Source organism: Nerophis lumbriciformis, linkage group LG05, assembly GCF_033978685.3.
Source record: "Nerophis lumbriciformis linkage group LG05, RoL_Nlum_v2.1, whole genome shotgun sequence".
Classification (NCBI taxonomy): Eukaryota; Metazoa; Chordata; class Actinopteri; order Syngnathiformes; family Syngnathidae; genus Nerophis; species Nerophis lumbriciformis.
The window spans coordinates 31,835,650-31,850,116 of NC_084552.2; the positions used below are offsets into that span (position 1 = coordinate 31,835,650).

The following is a 14,467-nucleotide window of genomic DNA, read 5'->3' on the forward strand; positions in this document are numbered from 1 at the left end:
ATTTTTGCTCCCATTTTTCATGAGTTAAACTCAAAGATCTAAAACTTTTACTACAAACCCCGTTTCCATATGAGTTGGGAAATTGTGTTAAATGTAAATATAAATGGAATACTATGATTTGAAAATCCTTTTTAACCCATATTCAATTGAATGCACTACAAAGACAAGATATTTGATGTTCAAACTTTTTTTTTGTGCAAATAATTAACTTAGAATTTCATGGCTGCAACACGTGCGAAAGTAGTTGGGAAAGGGCATGTTCACCACTGTGTTACATGGCCTTTCCTTTTAACAACACTCAGTAAACGTTTGGGAACTGAGGAGACACATTTTTTAAGCTTCTCAGGTGGAATTCTTTCCCATTCTTACTTGATGTACAGCTTAAGTTGTTCAACAGTCCGGGGGTCTCCGTTGTGGTATTTTAGGCTTCATAATGCGCCACACATTGTCTATGGGAGACAGGTCTGGACTACAGGCAAGCCAGTCTAGTACCCGCACTCTTTCACTATGAAGCCACGTTGATGTAACACGTGGCTTGGCATTGTTTTGCTGAAATAAGCAGGGGCGTCCATGGTAACGTTGCTTGGATGGCAACATATGTTGCTCCAAAACCTGTATGTACCTTTCAGCATTAATGGCGCCTTCACAGATGTGTAAGTTACCCATGTCTTGGGCACTAATACACTCCCATACTATCACAGATGCTGGCTTTTCAACTTTGCACCTATAACAATCCGGATGGTTCTTTTCCTCTTTGGTCCGGAGGACACGACGTCCACAGTTTCCAAAAACAATTTGAAATGTGGACTCGTCAGACCACAGAACACTTTTCCACTTTGTATCAGTCCATCTTAGATGAGCTTAGGCCCAGCGAAGCCGACGGCTTTTCTGGGTGTTGTTGATAAACGGTTTTCGCCTTACATAGGAGAGTTTTAACTTGCACTTACAGATGTAGCGACCAACTGTAGTTACTGACAGTGGGTTTCTGAAGTGTTCCCGAACCCATTTGGTGATATCCTTTACACGCGATGTCGCTTGTTGATGCAGTACAACCTGAGAGATCGAAGGTCACGGGCTTAGCTGCTTACGTGCACTGATTTCTCCAGATTCTCTGAACCCTTTGATGATATTACGGACCGTAGATGGTGAAATCCCTAAATTCCTTGCAATAGCTGGTTGAGAAAGGTTTTTCTTAAACTGTTCAACAATTTGCTCACGCATTTGTTGACAAAGTGGTGACCGTCACCCCATCCTTGTTTGTGAATGACTGAGCATTTCATGGAATCTACTTTTATACCCAGTCATGGCACCCACCTGTTCCCAATTTGCCTGTTCACCTGTGGGATGTTCCAAATAAGTGTTTGATGAGCATTCTTCAACTTTATCAGTATTTATTGTCACCTTTCCCAACTTCTTTGTCACGTGTTGCTGGCATCAAATTCTAAAGTTAGTGATTGTTTATCAGTTTGAACATCTAATATGTTGTCTTTGTAGCATATTCAACTGAATATGGGTTGAAAATGATTTGCAAATCATTGTATTCCGTTTATATTTACATCTAACACAATTTCCCAACTCATATGGCATACTTGCCAACCTTGAGACCTCCGATTTCGGGAGGTGGGGGGTGGGGGGTGGGGGGCGGGGGCGTGGTTAAGAGGGGAGGAGTATATTTACAGCTAGAATTCACCAAGTCAAGTATTTCATATACATATACATATATATATATATATATATATATATATATATATATATATATATATATATCTATAAGCAATACTTGACTTTCAGTGAATTCTAGCTATAAATATATATTTATTTTATTATATATATATATATATATATATATATATATATATATATATATATATATATAAATACTTGAATTTCAGTGTTTATTTATTTACACATATACACACACATAAAACACTCATCTATTCATTGTTGAGTTAAGGGTTGAATTGTCCATCCTTGTTCTATTCTCTGTCACTATTTTTCTAACCATGCTAAACACCCTCTCTGATGATGCATTGCTGTGTAGCACGCACAAAAGTGCTTTCATCAAATGCACTAGATGGCAGTATTGTCCTGTTTAGGAGTGTCACAACATTGCTGTTAACGGCAGACGAACTGCTTTACGGTAGACGAAAATGTGACTGCTGTAGTTGTGTGTTGTTACCGCGCTGGGAGGACGTTAATGAAACTGCCTAACAATAAACCCACATAAGAAACCAAGAACTCGCCCTCGATCATTCTACAGTTATAACGTGATTGGGCAGGCACGCTGTTTATATTGTGGGAAAGCAGACTCAGAGCCGCATGGAGCTGGAGGGGGCGTGGCCTCCAGCTCCGCCTGAATTTCGGGAGATTTTCGGGAGAAATTTGTCCCGGGAGGTTTTCGGGAAAGGCGCTGAATTTCGGGAGTCTCTCGGAAAATCCGGGAGGGTTGGCAAGTATGTCATATGAAAACGGGGTTTGTACATACTGTACACAAAATACATAATCCTCTCAAATATTGGCATGCTGACTGCAGGAATGTCCACCAGAGCTGTAGCCGGTGGATTGAATGTTCATTTCTCTACCATAAGCCGTCTTCAAAGGCATTTCAGAGAATTTGGCAGTACATCCAACCAGCCTCACAACCGCAGACCGTGTGTAACCACACCAGCCCAGGACCTCCACATTCAGCAGCTGCACCTCCATGATCATCTGAGACCAGCCACCTGGACAGCTGCTGCAACAATTAGTTTGCATAACCAAACAATTTCTGCACAAACTGTGAGAAACCATCTCAGGAAAGCTCATCTGCATGCTCATCATCCTCATCGGGGTCTCAACCTGACCGCAGTTTGTCGTCGTAACTGACTTGAGCAGGCAAACGCTCACATTTGATGGCGTCTGGCACGTTGGAGAGGTGTTCTCTTCACGGATGAATCCCTGTTTTCACTGTTCAGAGCAGATGGCAGACAGCGTGTGTGGGAGAGCGGTTTGCTGATGTCAACGTTGTGAATGGAGTGGCCCATGGTGGGGGAGGGGTTATGGTATGGGCAGGTGTATATTATGGACAAGGAACGCAAGTGTATTTTAATGATGGCATTTTGAATACACAGAGATACCGTGACGAGATCCTGAGGCCCATTGATGTGCTATTCATCGGAGACCATCACCCTCATGTTGCAGCATGACAATACACGGCTCCATGTTGCAAGGACCTGGACACAATTCCTGGAAGCTGGAAATATCCCAGTTCTTGCGTGGCCTGCATACTCATCGGACATGTCACCCATTGAGCATGTTTGGGATGCTGTGTATTGTGTATCAGATCCTGACAACTTCCAGCAACTTGGCACAGTAGTTGAAGAGTGGACCAACATTCCACAGGCCACAATCAACAACCTGATCAACTCTATGCAAAGGAGATGTGTTGCACTGCGTGACGCAAACGCATTTCAGAGTAGCCTTTTATTACGGCATCCTAAGGCACACCTGTGCAATAATCATGCTGTGTAGTCAGCATCTTGAGCTGCCGCACCTGTGCGGTGAGATGGATTATCTTGGCAAAGAAGAAATGCTCACTAACACAGATTTAGACAGATTTGTAGACAATATTTGAGAGGAATAGGTATTTTGTGTATATAGTAAAACTTTTAGACCTTTGAGTACAACTCATGAAAATGGAAGCAAAAAAAAGCGTTGCGTTTATAATTTTGTTCAGCATAGATAAATACAGTAGAGTCGTATGGTAATACGGTTTACCTAGGGCCGGAAACGCAACACTGGGAGTCTGGGACGTACAGGCGTCACTTCCGGGAGTAATTCCAATCTGCTAGCCGGTGCCATGTTGTGATAGTTGAGGAAACCGAGTGTTGTCGAAGTTCACTCCGGCAAAGTGGAATCAAAGACGGAAAAAAACAATAAGACCGCCATCATGGAGGTAAGATGACTATGTCACCATTTGACATGAAAAAATAACCAAGTTTGTCGTCATTGCTGACGATTAGCCTGTTAAAAAGCATTAGTTGTCAGTTGAATACGAGCTGATTTCATTTATTAAATTATTGTTAGTTTACTGTTGGCATATGAACATACAACTACTGTGAGAGACGTGTCAGCATTTTAAACAAACACTAAATGAAACGAGGCTAAGTTCTATTTGTTAAATGTTGTGAAATGCTTGTCCGGTGTTGTCTTTCAAAGTAAAACTCCATGTCAATGCAACGTGGATTTCAGCCTGACATTGTGAAGTTAATCTAAAGGCTGTAAATGTGGAGTAAATTATTGCAGTGTTGTGATGGAAATAAACTGTCGGATAGCATTATTCCACGGAAGAGGACATATTGGTGGGATTTTATCCTGAAACAAACATTGCTGCATATCCGGTTTGGGGTAGTTTGACACAACAGCCCGGGCTGTCCTAGCATCAGTGTCTCCGGTTCCATTGAGCAGCCTGAGCCGGGCCAGACCGGAGATTTGGGTCGGATGCAACGGTCACGCAGGGTTTCCTGTCGCGTCAAGTAGCTTTAACCGGGCCGCCGGTATTTTGCCGGCTTGGGGGAGCTCCAGACAAACGGCTGCTGAGTGTGTAGTAGCAGTGACAGCACCGCAACCTTGCGTCATATTCGGCTAAAGCTAAACCGCCATAAGAGAGCCACGTTAATTGGTAGCTAGCCAGCCCTGTGGACTGGTTTATTGTTGGGGCGTCCACATGTTCGATTACGCGATCCTCCACAGTGCTGCTGGATGTTGGCGGAATCATCTTGACTTTCATTTATATGTCTTTCAATCCTGCATCCACAATTAGTGCGCAGAGGTTAGCGGGGACATTGTGATTATTAATTTCCCTGGGAGTTGTCTACCCCAAAAAAAGGATGGACCTGAATTTTTATTCGGATTTATCTGGCGGACCCGGGCAGCACGATGGTGATCCAGAGTTCTTGGACCCGCAGACCTACAACGGATTTGACTCTGACAACAAGGTGATTTCATTGAGCTGTGAGGCTTGACAGCCATTTGTCATTCGAACAAAATAGGCAGGCATCCATCCATCCGTTTTTGTTTGGCGCTTGTTCCCATGAGGGTAACGGGTGATCTGGAGCCTGTCCCAGCTGGCTTAGGGCGAGAGGCGGGGTACACCTTGGACTGGTCAACTGTCAAACACAGGACACACAGACAAACCCACTTACGCCTACGAATTATTGTCCTCAACAAACTGGCCAACATGCATGTTTTTGGAGTATGAGATGAAGCAGGAGAACATGCAGTTCTTTTAGTGCAGTTTCAAACCCAGTAACTTGCTTTTTTAACTGACTCCCCTCCCTGTCTTTCAGTTCCCGGGAGGCAGTGACAACTACCTGACTATTTCAGGGTCAGGCCACCCCTTCCTCGCTCCATCAGAAGTAAGTAAGCCTTGTCATCTCCTGAATGTGGTCAGGAGTGTTAAAACTGACTCGTCCCGTCTCAATCCAGACGTTTCACACTCCCAGTCTGGGCGATGAGGAGTTTGAAATCCCGCCCATCTCCCTGGACCCCGATTCGGCACTTACCGTCTCCGATGTGGTGTCTCACTTCGGGGAGCTGTCAGACACCAGCACCTCCGACAGTGTGGTGGTGCCCAGGAACGCTGTGGTGGAAGGTGACGACCCGTCCTTCGCCTCAACTTTCGTCCACCCACCCTCGCAGGGGCTGGAGCACCTAAGTCTTGGGGTCATCAACCAATCTGGAGGCGCTCTGCTGGGGTCGTCGCTGGGCATGGTGAGGATGGCATGAGATGTCCATGCTCTGGATTCAGTCACAAAAACTAAATTAATCCTCCTACAGGATCTGGGCCATCCCATCGGGTCCCAGTTCAGCAGCTCGTCGCCAGTCACGATCGATGTTCCGCTGGGAGACATGAGTCAAAGCCTGCTGGGCTCCAACCAGCTGACCACCATCGACCAGTCGGAGCTCAGCGCTCAACTTGGGCTTGGCTTGGGTGCAGGGAATATTCTTCAGCGCCCTGAGTCGCCGGAGAACCGTCTGTCGGCTACGGCGTCACCCACCAGCTCGCTGCAGGATGATGACATGGACGACTTCAGAAGGGTAAGATTCCCTCGTGATCTCTATCTTTCTAAATCGACCGCTTCCTGCATGACGCTTTCTGTCCCTGCCATCAGAGCATCCTGGTGGAGTCCCCCATCACTCAGGCCTACTCTGCCGGGGTCATGTCCCTTGACCCCACTCTGGCCGATGCGCCATTGTCTGCCCCGGCTGCCGGCATCTCTACAGCCATCGGTCGGAAAGGAGGCGGTGCCGGAAAGAGGGGAAGGAAAAAGAAGGAGGAAAAGAAAGACCCCAATGAGCCGCAGAAGCCCGTGTCGGCATACGCTCTTTTCTTCAGTGACACTCAGGCGGCCATTAAGGGACAAAACCCCAACGCCACGTTTGGAGAAGTGTCCAAGATAGTGGCATCCATGTGGGACAGCCTCGGGGAGGAGCAGAAGCAAGTAAGATTTAACATAGTGGATGATGCAATCGTTTTATATAGTTTGTTGGTGTTTGACTGCTTTTACACTTGTATGATGTAAGTAGTCTTCGGAGGATGTTTCCTTTTTTCATGCACAATTTTGCCTTTGCATGATGTAAAGCTTGAATGTCAAACCAAGTACCGTATTTTTCGGACTATAAGTCGCAGTTTTTTTCATAGTGGCTTGTGCAGCCCTTTGAGACACTTGTGATTTAGGGCTATATAAATAAACATTGATTGATTGATTGATAGTTTGGCCGGGGGTGCGACTTATACTCAGGAGCGACTTATGTGTGAAATTATTAACACATTACCGTAAAATATCAAATAATATTATTTAGCTCATTCACGTAAGACACTAGACGTTGAAGATTTCATGGGATTTAGCGATTAGGAGTGACAGATTGTTTGGTAAATGTATAGCATGTTCTATATGTTATAGTTATTTGAATGACTCTTACCATAATATGTTACATTAACATACCAGGCACGTTCTCAGTTGGTTATTTATGCCTCATATAACGTACACTTACTCAGCCTGTTGTTCACTATTTTTTATTTATTTTAAATTGCCTTTCAAATGTCTATTCTTGGTGTTGGGTTTTATCAAATAAGTTTCCCCCAAAAATGCGACTTATACTCCAGTGCGACTTATATATGTTTTTTTCCTTCTTTATTATGCATTTTCTGCAGGTGCGACTTATACTCCGGTGCAACTTATACTCCGAAAAATGCGGTATCATCTGGAGGAGATCGTATTATTCGGTTCTTTTGATCCAGGATTAACTTCACATTCTTATTTTTAGGATCCTTGACCAAGGCTATTCAACTACAGTGCCCTTGTCTCCTAAATCTACAGCTTTTGGGGCGAGGGGTACTAGGGATAGCCCGATATCAATACTGCAACGTTGTATATAGACCTGGACGATCAATAAATACATTAATCTAACGATAACCTCGATAATTGCGCCGGCATTGGAAAAATTGCCACCTCTGTGTGCGTTTACTTTCTTCTTCTCTAGCTTCCAAACAGAGTGCAAGAGGTTTAACTCTGGATCGCTCCCAGTTTTGGAATAGCAGAATTAAACGGAGTGAAAGTTCTTGGTAGTCATCCACAATCTTTGTCTCTGTGAATGGAGGCAGGACTGTGAGCTTCTGACAGCGACATAGCCTTGCCAGTCGCCAGGGAGAAGCAAAAATTGAAAAGAACAAAGATTGCAAAGCCAACTATCTATCCCCTTATCGGAATATTTTGGCTTCAAACCGAATAAACAAAATTAGCCCATCAACATGGACGAAATGAGCCAGTATGGCAAATTTGTTGGAAAGTGATGGCTAAAAAACCACCCACCCAGTTTTTCCAGCTGGGGAAGAACTGCACTTCCAGATGTTCAGTATTTATTAAAGTGCAATTTTTGCTTACATAAATTGAGAGTCAATAACATAAATTGAGAGTCAAATTGTATTTGTATTGTTTACTTATTCAGGATTATCAAAACATTATTGACCCTGACCAATTACAATGGTAAAAAAATACTAATTAAAAATACAACTTTATTGCGTTAGAAAGGGTTACATGCATCATTAGAATTATATGACATGATTACATTAGTGCTTAATTTGGTCTCAAACTAAAGCTGAAAATTATGGTTATCTGAAATAATTTGAGGGACAATATATTGTCGAGTAAAATGTATCATTGGCCCAGACTTAGTTGTATCGACTGATAGCAAGCGACACAGACTGATACCAACCTTCTTATCAACTTGCTAAGATTTGAAGTACAATTACGGTAAAACAAAAGTTTAAATATTTTAAAGCAAATGAAAAGAATTATAATTCCTACCAATTCAGACTCTGCATAACAAAAGTTGTGTTTAACAGCATTTATGTCAATGCATGTCACATGTCAGTGTTATTAAGCAGATGCCAAGATTAGATTAAAATATTATATATATGTTTGGTCACAACCTGAAGCTGAGAGGGAGACATCGTTTATGGCTGAGAGCTTAACGTAATGTCCAAATAAGTACATCCACCTCGCTGGGACGTCACGACGTAGACAGACAGTAAAAGCCAGCGAACAGAGGCATCAAAACTGCGTGCAAGCTCATGCATATGATTTGATGCTTTGGCATTTTTTAACATGAGTATACAACATTGTAACAACATTTCTAAGTTAAATAAGAAAAAAATATTCATTTGTCACTTCAACATCATAAAATATCATAGAGGCTGTGCTGAAGAGCCTCTCACCCTCCACACTTTTTAAACGTGCACATAGAAATTTTCCAGTAAAGCAGTGGATTGAATGACCGTCTTCTTTTTAGCACTAACCAAAAACCTTTTACCGTGATGATATAAAAAAAAATGTTCATTCAAATTTGTGGTGTAAAAATGTCCACTGCTATCGCCACCTGAGACAATTGCGCCATACAAATTGCACTCGGCTACTTTTCTCTTTCTTCAATGTAAAGTAACTCACACAGCTGAGATGACAACATCGTGGGGATAATTGACTGACGCTCTAGCAGCTGTTAGCTAGCTATATTGCAATACAGCCGCTGAATCTAGGTTTGCAGCATGTCGCGCAGCGTTAAATTGAGCATTTATGTGGTCGTTTTGACATTTGGGTGATAACTTGGACGTTTTGTCAGATCTGAGGGGTTTTTATTTGTATTTGATATCTAATCTAGTAGATTTGGCCAGTATGAGAAAGATACTGATTTGTGGACCAGTTTGATACCCTCTTATGGCCATAGTTGGTCCATTATATGGGGCTGTCTGTCCACTCTTCAGCACGTGACAAAAGCCTTGTCTCTCCCCTCTTTCAAAGGTTTACAAGAGGAAAAATGAACTTGCCAAGAAGGATTACTTGAAAGCACTTGCGGAATACAGAGCCGGTCTAAATTCTCAGGTGGGTTTTTTAGTTTTTGGTGAAAATCACATGTGCATGTTGTTATATTGTGTGCCATTCTCTCCAGGCTCCCATTGAAGTATTGGACTCAAAACCTTCGCCACCCCGTCGAGCCCCTCCAGCACCTGTTGTTTCCGCCCGGCCCACCAGGGCCCAGCACTACAACCCCGAGGAGAACACTATCACCAACATCTGCACCTCCAACATCATCGTAGACCTGCCTCAGGTCACCACGCGCTCCCGCACAGGCGCGATCAAACCACAGCCACCACCTGCCGCCGTAGCTACCCCAAGCCCTCCCACCGTCACCAAGATCATCATCAAGCAGTTGCAGCTGCCCTCCGGCGCCGTCTCTGTCACGGCGATGCCTGCCTCGTCGCCACGCCAACCACCACCACTGCAGCAGATGCAGAACACCCCCCCACCGCCGCGGCTGCAGCAGATGCTGCACGCCCAGGCTCCGCCCCCACTACAGGCTAAACCTCGAGGAGGGGGCGCTGCCGCTGCCACGGCTCCTCCTCCCCTGCAGATCAAAGTAGTCCCGGCGGCTCGCCAATTAGATTCTTGCGAGCCGATAATTGTGACGTCGTTGAGCAAAACGTCGGATGTGACGATGGAGTTGGGAGATCTAACTGCCGTGGGGACAAAAGTAGAAGAAGTGGTGGAGGCGGAGGAGGGGGTAAGCGCAGTTTTGTTTGACCACTGGAGGATGCTGCTGACAATGATTACAATGTGTGCTTGAGTGTCAGATGCAGGTGGAGGTGAACGTTGCGCCCAGACCTGCCGTCACGACAGCCGCCCATCCAAACATTTGTGTACGTGCCGGCTGCACCAACCCGGCAGTGGAGAGCAAAGACTGGGACAAAGAGTACTGCAGCAACGAGTGTGTTGCCACACACTGCAGGTCAGTACACCTTCAAACAAGGAAGAAATAGCTACTTTAATGCCATTCTAACTTTTTCCTGTCTGCAGGGACGTTTTCACAGCCTGGTGTGCCATCCGAGGGCGGAACTTCACCACTGTCACATAGTGCGACCCAGGAAAGGTGTGAGTGAGTGAGTGAGTGAGTGAGTGAGTGAGTGAGTGAGTGAGTGAGTGAGTGTGTGAGTGAGTGGTGGCCAGATGAGGCTCAGGAATCGGTACATGTGAGTTTTATCCCAGTACATGGGGAGGAACTCAACACTGCTGCTTTACTCTCTCTCCAGCAGGAAGGAGGGAAAACATCCAACAAATGTTAAAAAAAAAAAAAAAAGAGACATTTTATAAAGACAATGTTTTTTAATGAACTTGAAGAAACATCAAGGAGGAAAAGGTGTTCCAGGGGTTTTTTTTACAGCTCATTTCAAGGATTTTGCTGTATTACAGTGGGTGTGGTGTGCTCTTGTGAAAAGATGTTTTGCCGTAAACAACAGCTCCTTGGCGTGAAACATGGAGCATCACCCCGGGTTTTCACAAGATGCATAACGGCTGCTGAACGGCTCCAGATGTTTTCCATATACATTCTAACCAATGTGTCACTTTTCACCGCTGGTGGGCGCTCTGTGCACGGCTCGGACATTCAGAAGCCCCACGCTAAATATACGCAGCGCTTCTAATTTTGCCGGTCGCCGCAGCACGGCGGATCAATTTAGCAAAAACGGAACAAAAAGTAATTCACAAACACAAAATAAATGACCCGGTTTACTTTCAAAATAAAAGTACTAAGTGTTCAAGGCCGTTTGTATCTTACACCTTGAAACAACCTTATGGGCAGGGTCAACTTGAAGTCAACTTGTGAAAGGTTTTTTAGACGTTATTTCAACCCGTTGACACAATGGATGAGGGAGGACATGCTGATTCTGGAGGACCAAAATCAAAGAATCATTACAGGTGTAGCCTGTACAGCTATTTAGGGGCCTGTGTCAACTCTGACCTGCCATGAGGCGGGAGAAGCACGGGAGTGGTTAGTGAAAGTTTGAAGTGTGTGTAATAACTCGCCAGAGATAGTGCTGCTGCTGTTGTTGCTTGCTACAAATCCAAAAATAAAGTAGTCGTTTTGCAAAGCAAAACTGTTGTCTTTTCCACAAGTGCCGTCTCGGACGGCAAAGCTGGAGATGTTCTGCGGTGTTGCAGTTCAGCAGCCATTACGTATCTTGTGGAAATCCGGGGTGACTTGAATATTTTCGTGCGTCATCTGCATGAACACATTTTTTAAAATTCCAGACAAAATGCACATTCGGCTCAGTTTGGGAAAGAAAAAGAGCTTCACTTATTGTCTAAACCAGTGGACCTCAACCACCAGTCCGGGGACCGGTATAAATTAAATAATTTAAAAACAACCGTCTTTCCCATTTACCAACCAATAAGCTTGTTCATAGATGCTTAATAAAACTTCTGATAGGAAGTTGCCATTTGTTATATCTTTGTTACATGGAACAATGCACATTAATAAACATATGAAATGTAAATGTGCCAGATTGTAGCCAAAGGCTAATATCTATCTGCAGTCCCCAGCAGGTTGATGGTATGCACTGTGTGGCATTAACCGCACAGGGCCCATTTCATTGGAAAGAAACAAGCCTAGGGCTCCTACTAATTCAGCGTTATGGTGAGTTGTATTAGCTGAATTTATCTGCCAAACATGGAAAATAATGCCTACATTAAACCGGATACTGGTGCAAAAAAGTTTGGAGACCTGTGGATTAAACACATGTTTAGGTTTTGTTTCTCAAGGGGGGTGTTTCAAGGACAACGCAACGATTTGAAAATTGGTGCTAAGATTCAGGAAAGACGAAAAACTGGTTCACTTTCCACCTGTGAGAGTGTTCCCGCTTGGATTATTTTTGTACAACTTATGCATATTCAGTGTCACGTGGACCACCTGAGATGTACAACAATCAAAAAACTACATCAGTCCTGTTGACACTACTGGAACAAACTACTTGTCCTTTTTAAAATGAAAATGATACATTAATAATGGGACACTTTGTGCTGATGGACATGGGCAGGAAGGATGGACTGCTTCACTAAAACCTGCAAGTGTTTCTAATGGTGAAATAAAATGTTTTATGTTTTAATACAGTGGGTGTTTGGTACCTCCCAGATGACATAAATAGACAGAATTAACCCACAATTGTAATATTTGAAGTTGTTTTACTATGAACACTTCGCTTTAAAAACAATACAGGAACAGGGCCATGTAACATCAAAATTAATAGGAAGTAAAAAAAAAAATCACAGTGAGGGGCTCTTGTAAATCATTACTTTCCTACATCAGCCACATTTACAGAGTATGAACAGAATAAAACAAATTAGATTAAAAAAGTAAAATACAATAAAAATTAACACCCTCACATGTACATGATAAAATTAAAAATGTGTATATAGTCCATAGTATATAGTCCATTCTTCTGCCACAATTAACTTAAATGTGAACACCACATGACTGCACAGAGTCATCAAACCTTACAATGATTTTTATGACAATAATATGGTATTTGTAGTCTTTGAAACTCCGATACAGTACTAATATGATTATTATGCAACTGATGAAACTCTGATGCTAATGACATGGTTGACACTGATATGGATGAAGAAAAGCAGTAAATTTACATCCTGTAAACAAGGCACTATTATGATTGTAACTAAAGAATACCAAACAGAGCACTCATCGTCAATTAGTTTGGGTGTGAAATAAACTATAAGGAAATCAAATTGTGTTAAATTGATAATTAAGGTGACATTTGGGATCTTCTAAGACACATTTAATGTTTTTGTGTAAGCAAGATACCATCCATCCATTTTCTACCGCTTGTTCATTTTGGGGTCGCGGGGAGTGCTGGAGCCTATCTCAGCTGCATTCGGGCGGAAGGCGGGGTACACCCTGGACAAGTCGCCACCTCATCGCAGGGCCAACACAGATAGACAGACAACAACATGGTCTACAGGGAAGAGGTGAAACATCTGGTTGACTGGTGCAGAACCAACAACCTGGTCCTGAATGTCGACAAGACCAAGGAGATCATCGTTGACTTCAGGAAGCACCAGTCCAGCCACGCTCCACTCTTCATCGACGGCACAGCGGTGGAGATAGTAAGCAGCACCAAGTTCCTGGGGGTGCAGATAACTGACAATATAACCTGGTCCCTACACACCGAAGCTCTTGTAAAAAGAGCTCAGCAGCGCATGCACTTTTTGCGTCGAATGAAAAGAGCACAGCTCCCTCCCCCCATTCTCACCACATTCTACAGAGGCACTATAGAGAGCCTGCTGACCAACATCATCTCTGTCTGGACTGGAGCCTGCAGTGCCTCAGACTGGAAGTCTCTCCAGATCGTGAGAACGGCGGAAAAGATAATCAGGACTCCTCTGCCTCCTATCTAGGAGATCGCAAAAAGCCGCTGCCTGACCAGGGCTCAGAAAATCTGTAAAGACTCCTCCCACGCCCACCAAGGACTGTTTTCACTGCTGGACTCTAGAAAGAGGTTCTACAGCCTCCGAAGCAGAACCTCCAGGTTCTGTAACAGCTTCTTCCCTCAGGCCGTAAGGCTCTTGAACGCATCATAATTAAATTATCACCTCAATTCCCCCCAAAATGGATTAACTCGCTGGAATAAAAAAGACAATACAACATACATTCATAAACGTGGACGCATGTGAAGAAGTGCAATATATTTATCTGTACAGTAACCTATTTATTTATTTATATATGCATCTTATTGTTTTTTTAATCCTGCACTACCATGAGCTTATGTAATGAAATTTCGTTCTTATTTGTACTGTAAAGTTCAAATATGAATGACAATAAAAGGAAGTCTAAGTCTAACATTCACACTCACATTCACACACTAGGGCCAATTTAGTGTTGCCAATCAACCTATCCCCAAGTGCATGTCTTTGGAGGTGGGATCCCACCTCCAAGAAGCCGGAGTACCCGGAGGGAACCCACGCAGTCACGGGGAGAACATGCAAACTCCCCACAGAAAGATCCCGAGCCCGGCATTGAACTCAGGACTACTCAGGACCTTCGTATTGTGAGGCACATGCACTAACCCCTGTTTCCACCGTGC

The 14,467-nt window shown here is 43.8% G+C and overlaps 1 protein-coding gene across 2 annotated transcripts; it reads left to right on the forward strand.

The window, feature by feature from the left end:
- The first annotated feature begins 3,744 nt into the window (after positions 1–3,744).
- tox4b (TOX high mobility group box family member 4 b) lies at positions 3,745–12,475 on the forward strand. Of its 2 annotated transcripts, none has more exons than XM_061960849.2 (9): positions 3,745–3,934; positions 5,328–5,396; positions 5,467–5,751; positions 5,818–6,078; positions 6,153–6,482; positions 9,339–9,419; positions 9,487–10,098; positions 10,169–10,323; positions 10,392–12,475. In XM_061960849.2, the coding sequence occupies exons 1-9, from the start codon at positions 3,929–3,931 to the stop codon at positions 10,447–10,449; spliced, it is 1,857 nt and encodes a 618-aa protein (XP_061816833.1). In that variant the 5' UTR covers positions 3,745–3,928; the 3' UTR covers positions 10,450–12,475. The 2 variants fall into 2 exon arrangements, with proteins under 2 accessions (XP_061816833.1, XP_061816832.1); XM_061960848.2 differs by lacking the exon at positions 3,745–3,934 and adding an exon at positions 4,434–4,976.
- The last annotated feature ends 1,992 nt before the right edge of the window (positions 12,476–14,467 follow it).

Excerpts from the sequence above, each read along its gene's own strand:
- tox4b (XM_061960848.2), top strand. The coding sequence starts at position 4,869 with ATGGACCTGAATTTTTATTCGGATTTATCTGGCGGACCCGGGCAGCAC. Across the intron at positions 5,397-5,466 it reads CCTTCCTCGCTCCATCAGAA|ACGTTTCACACTCCCAGTCT; the intron begins GTAAGTAAGCCT and ends GTCTCAATCCAG. Across the intron at positions 6,079-6,152 it reads ACATGGACGACTTCAGAAGG|AGCATCCTGGTGGAGTCCCC; the intron begins GTAAGATTCCCT and ends CCCTGCCATCAG.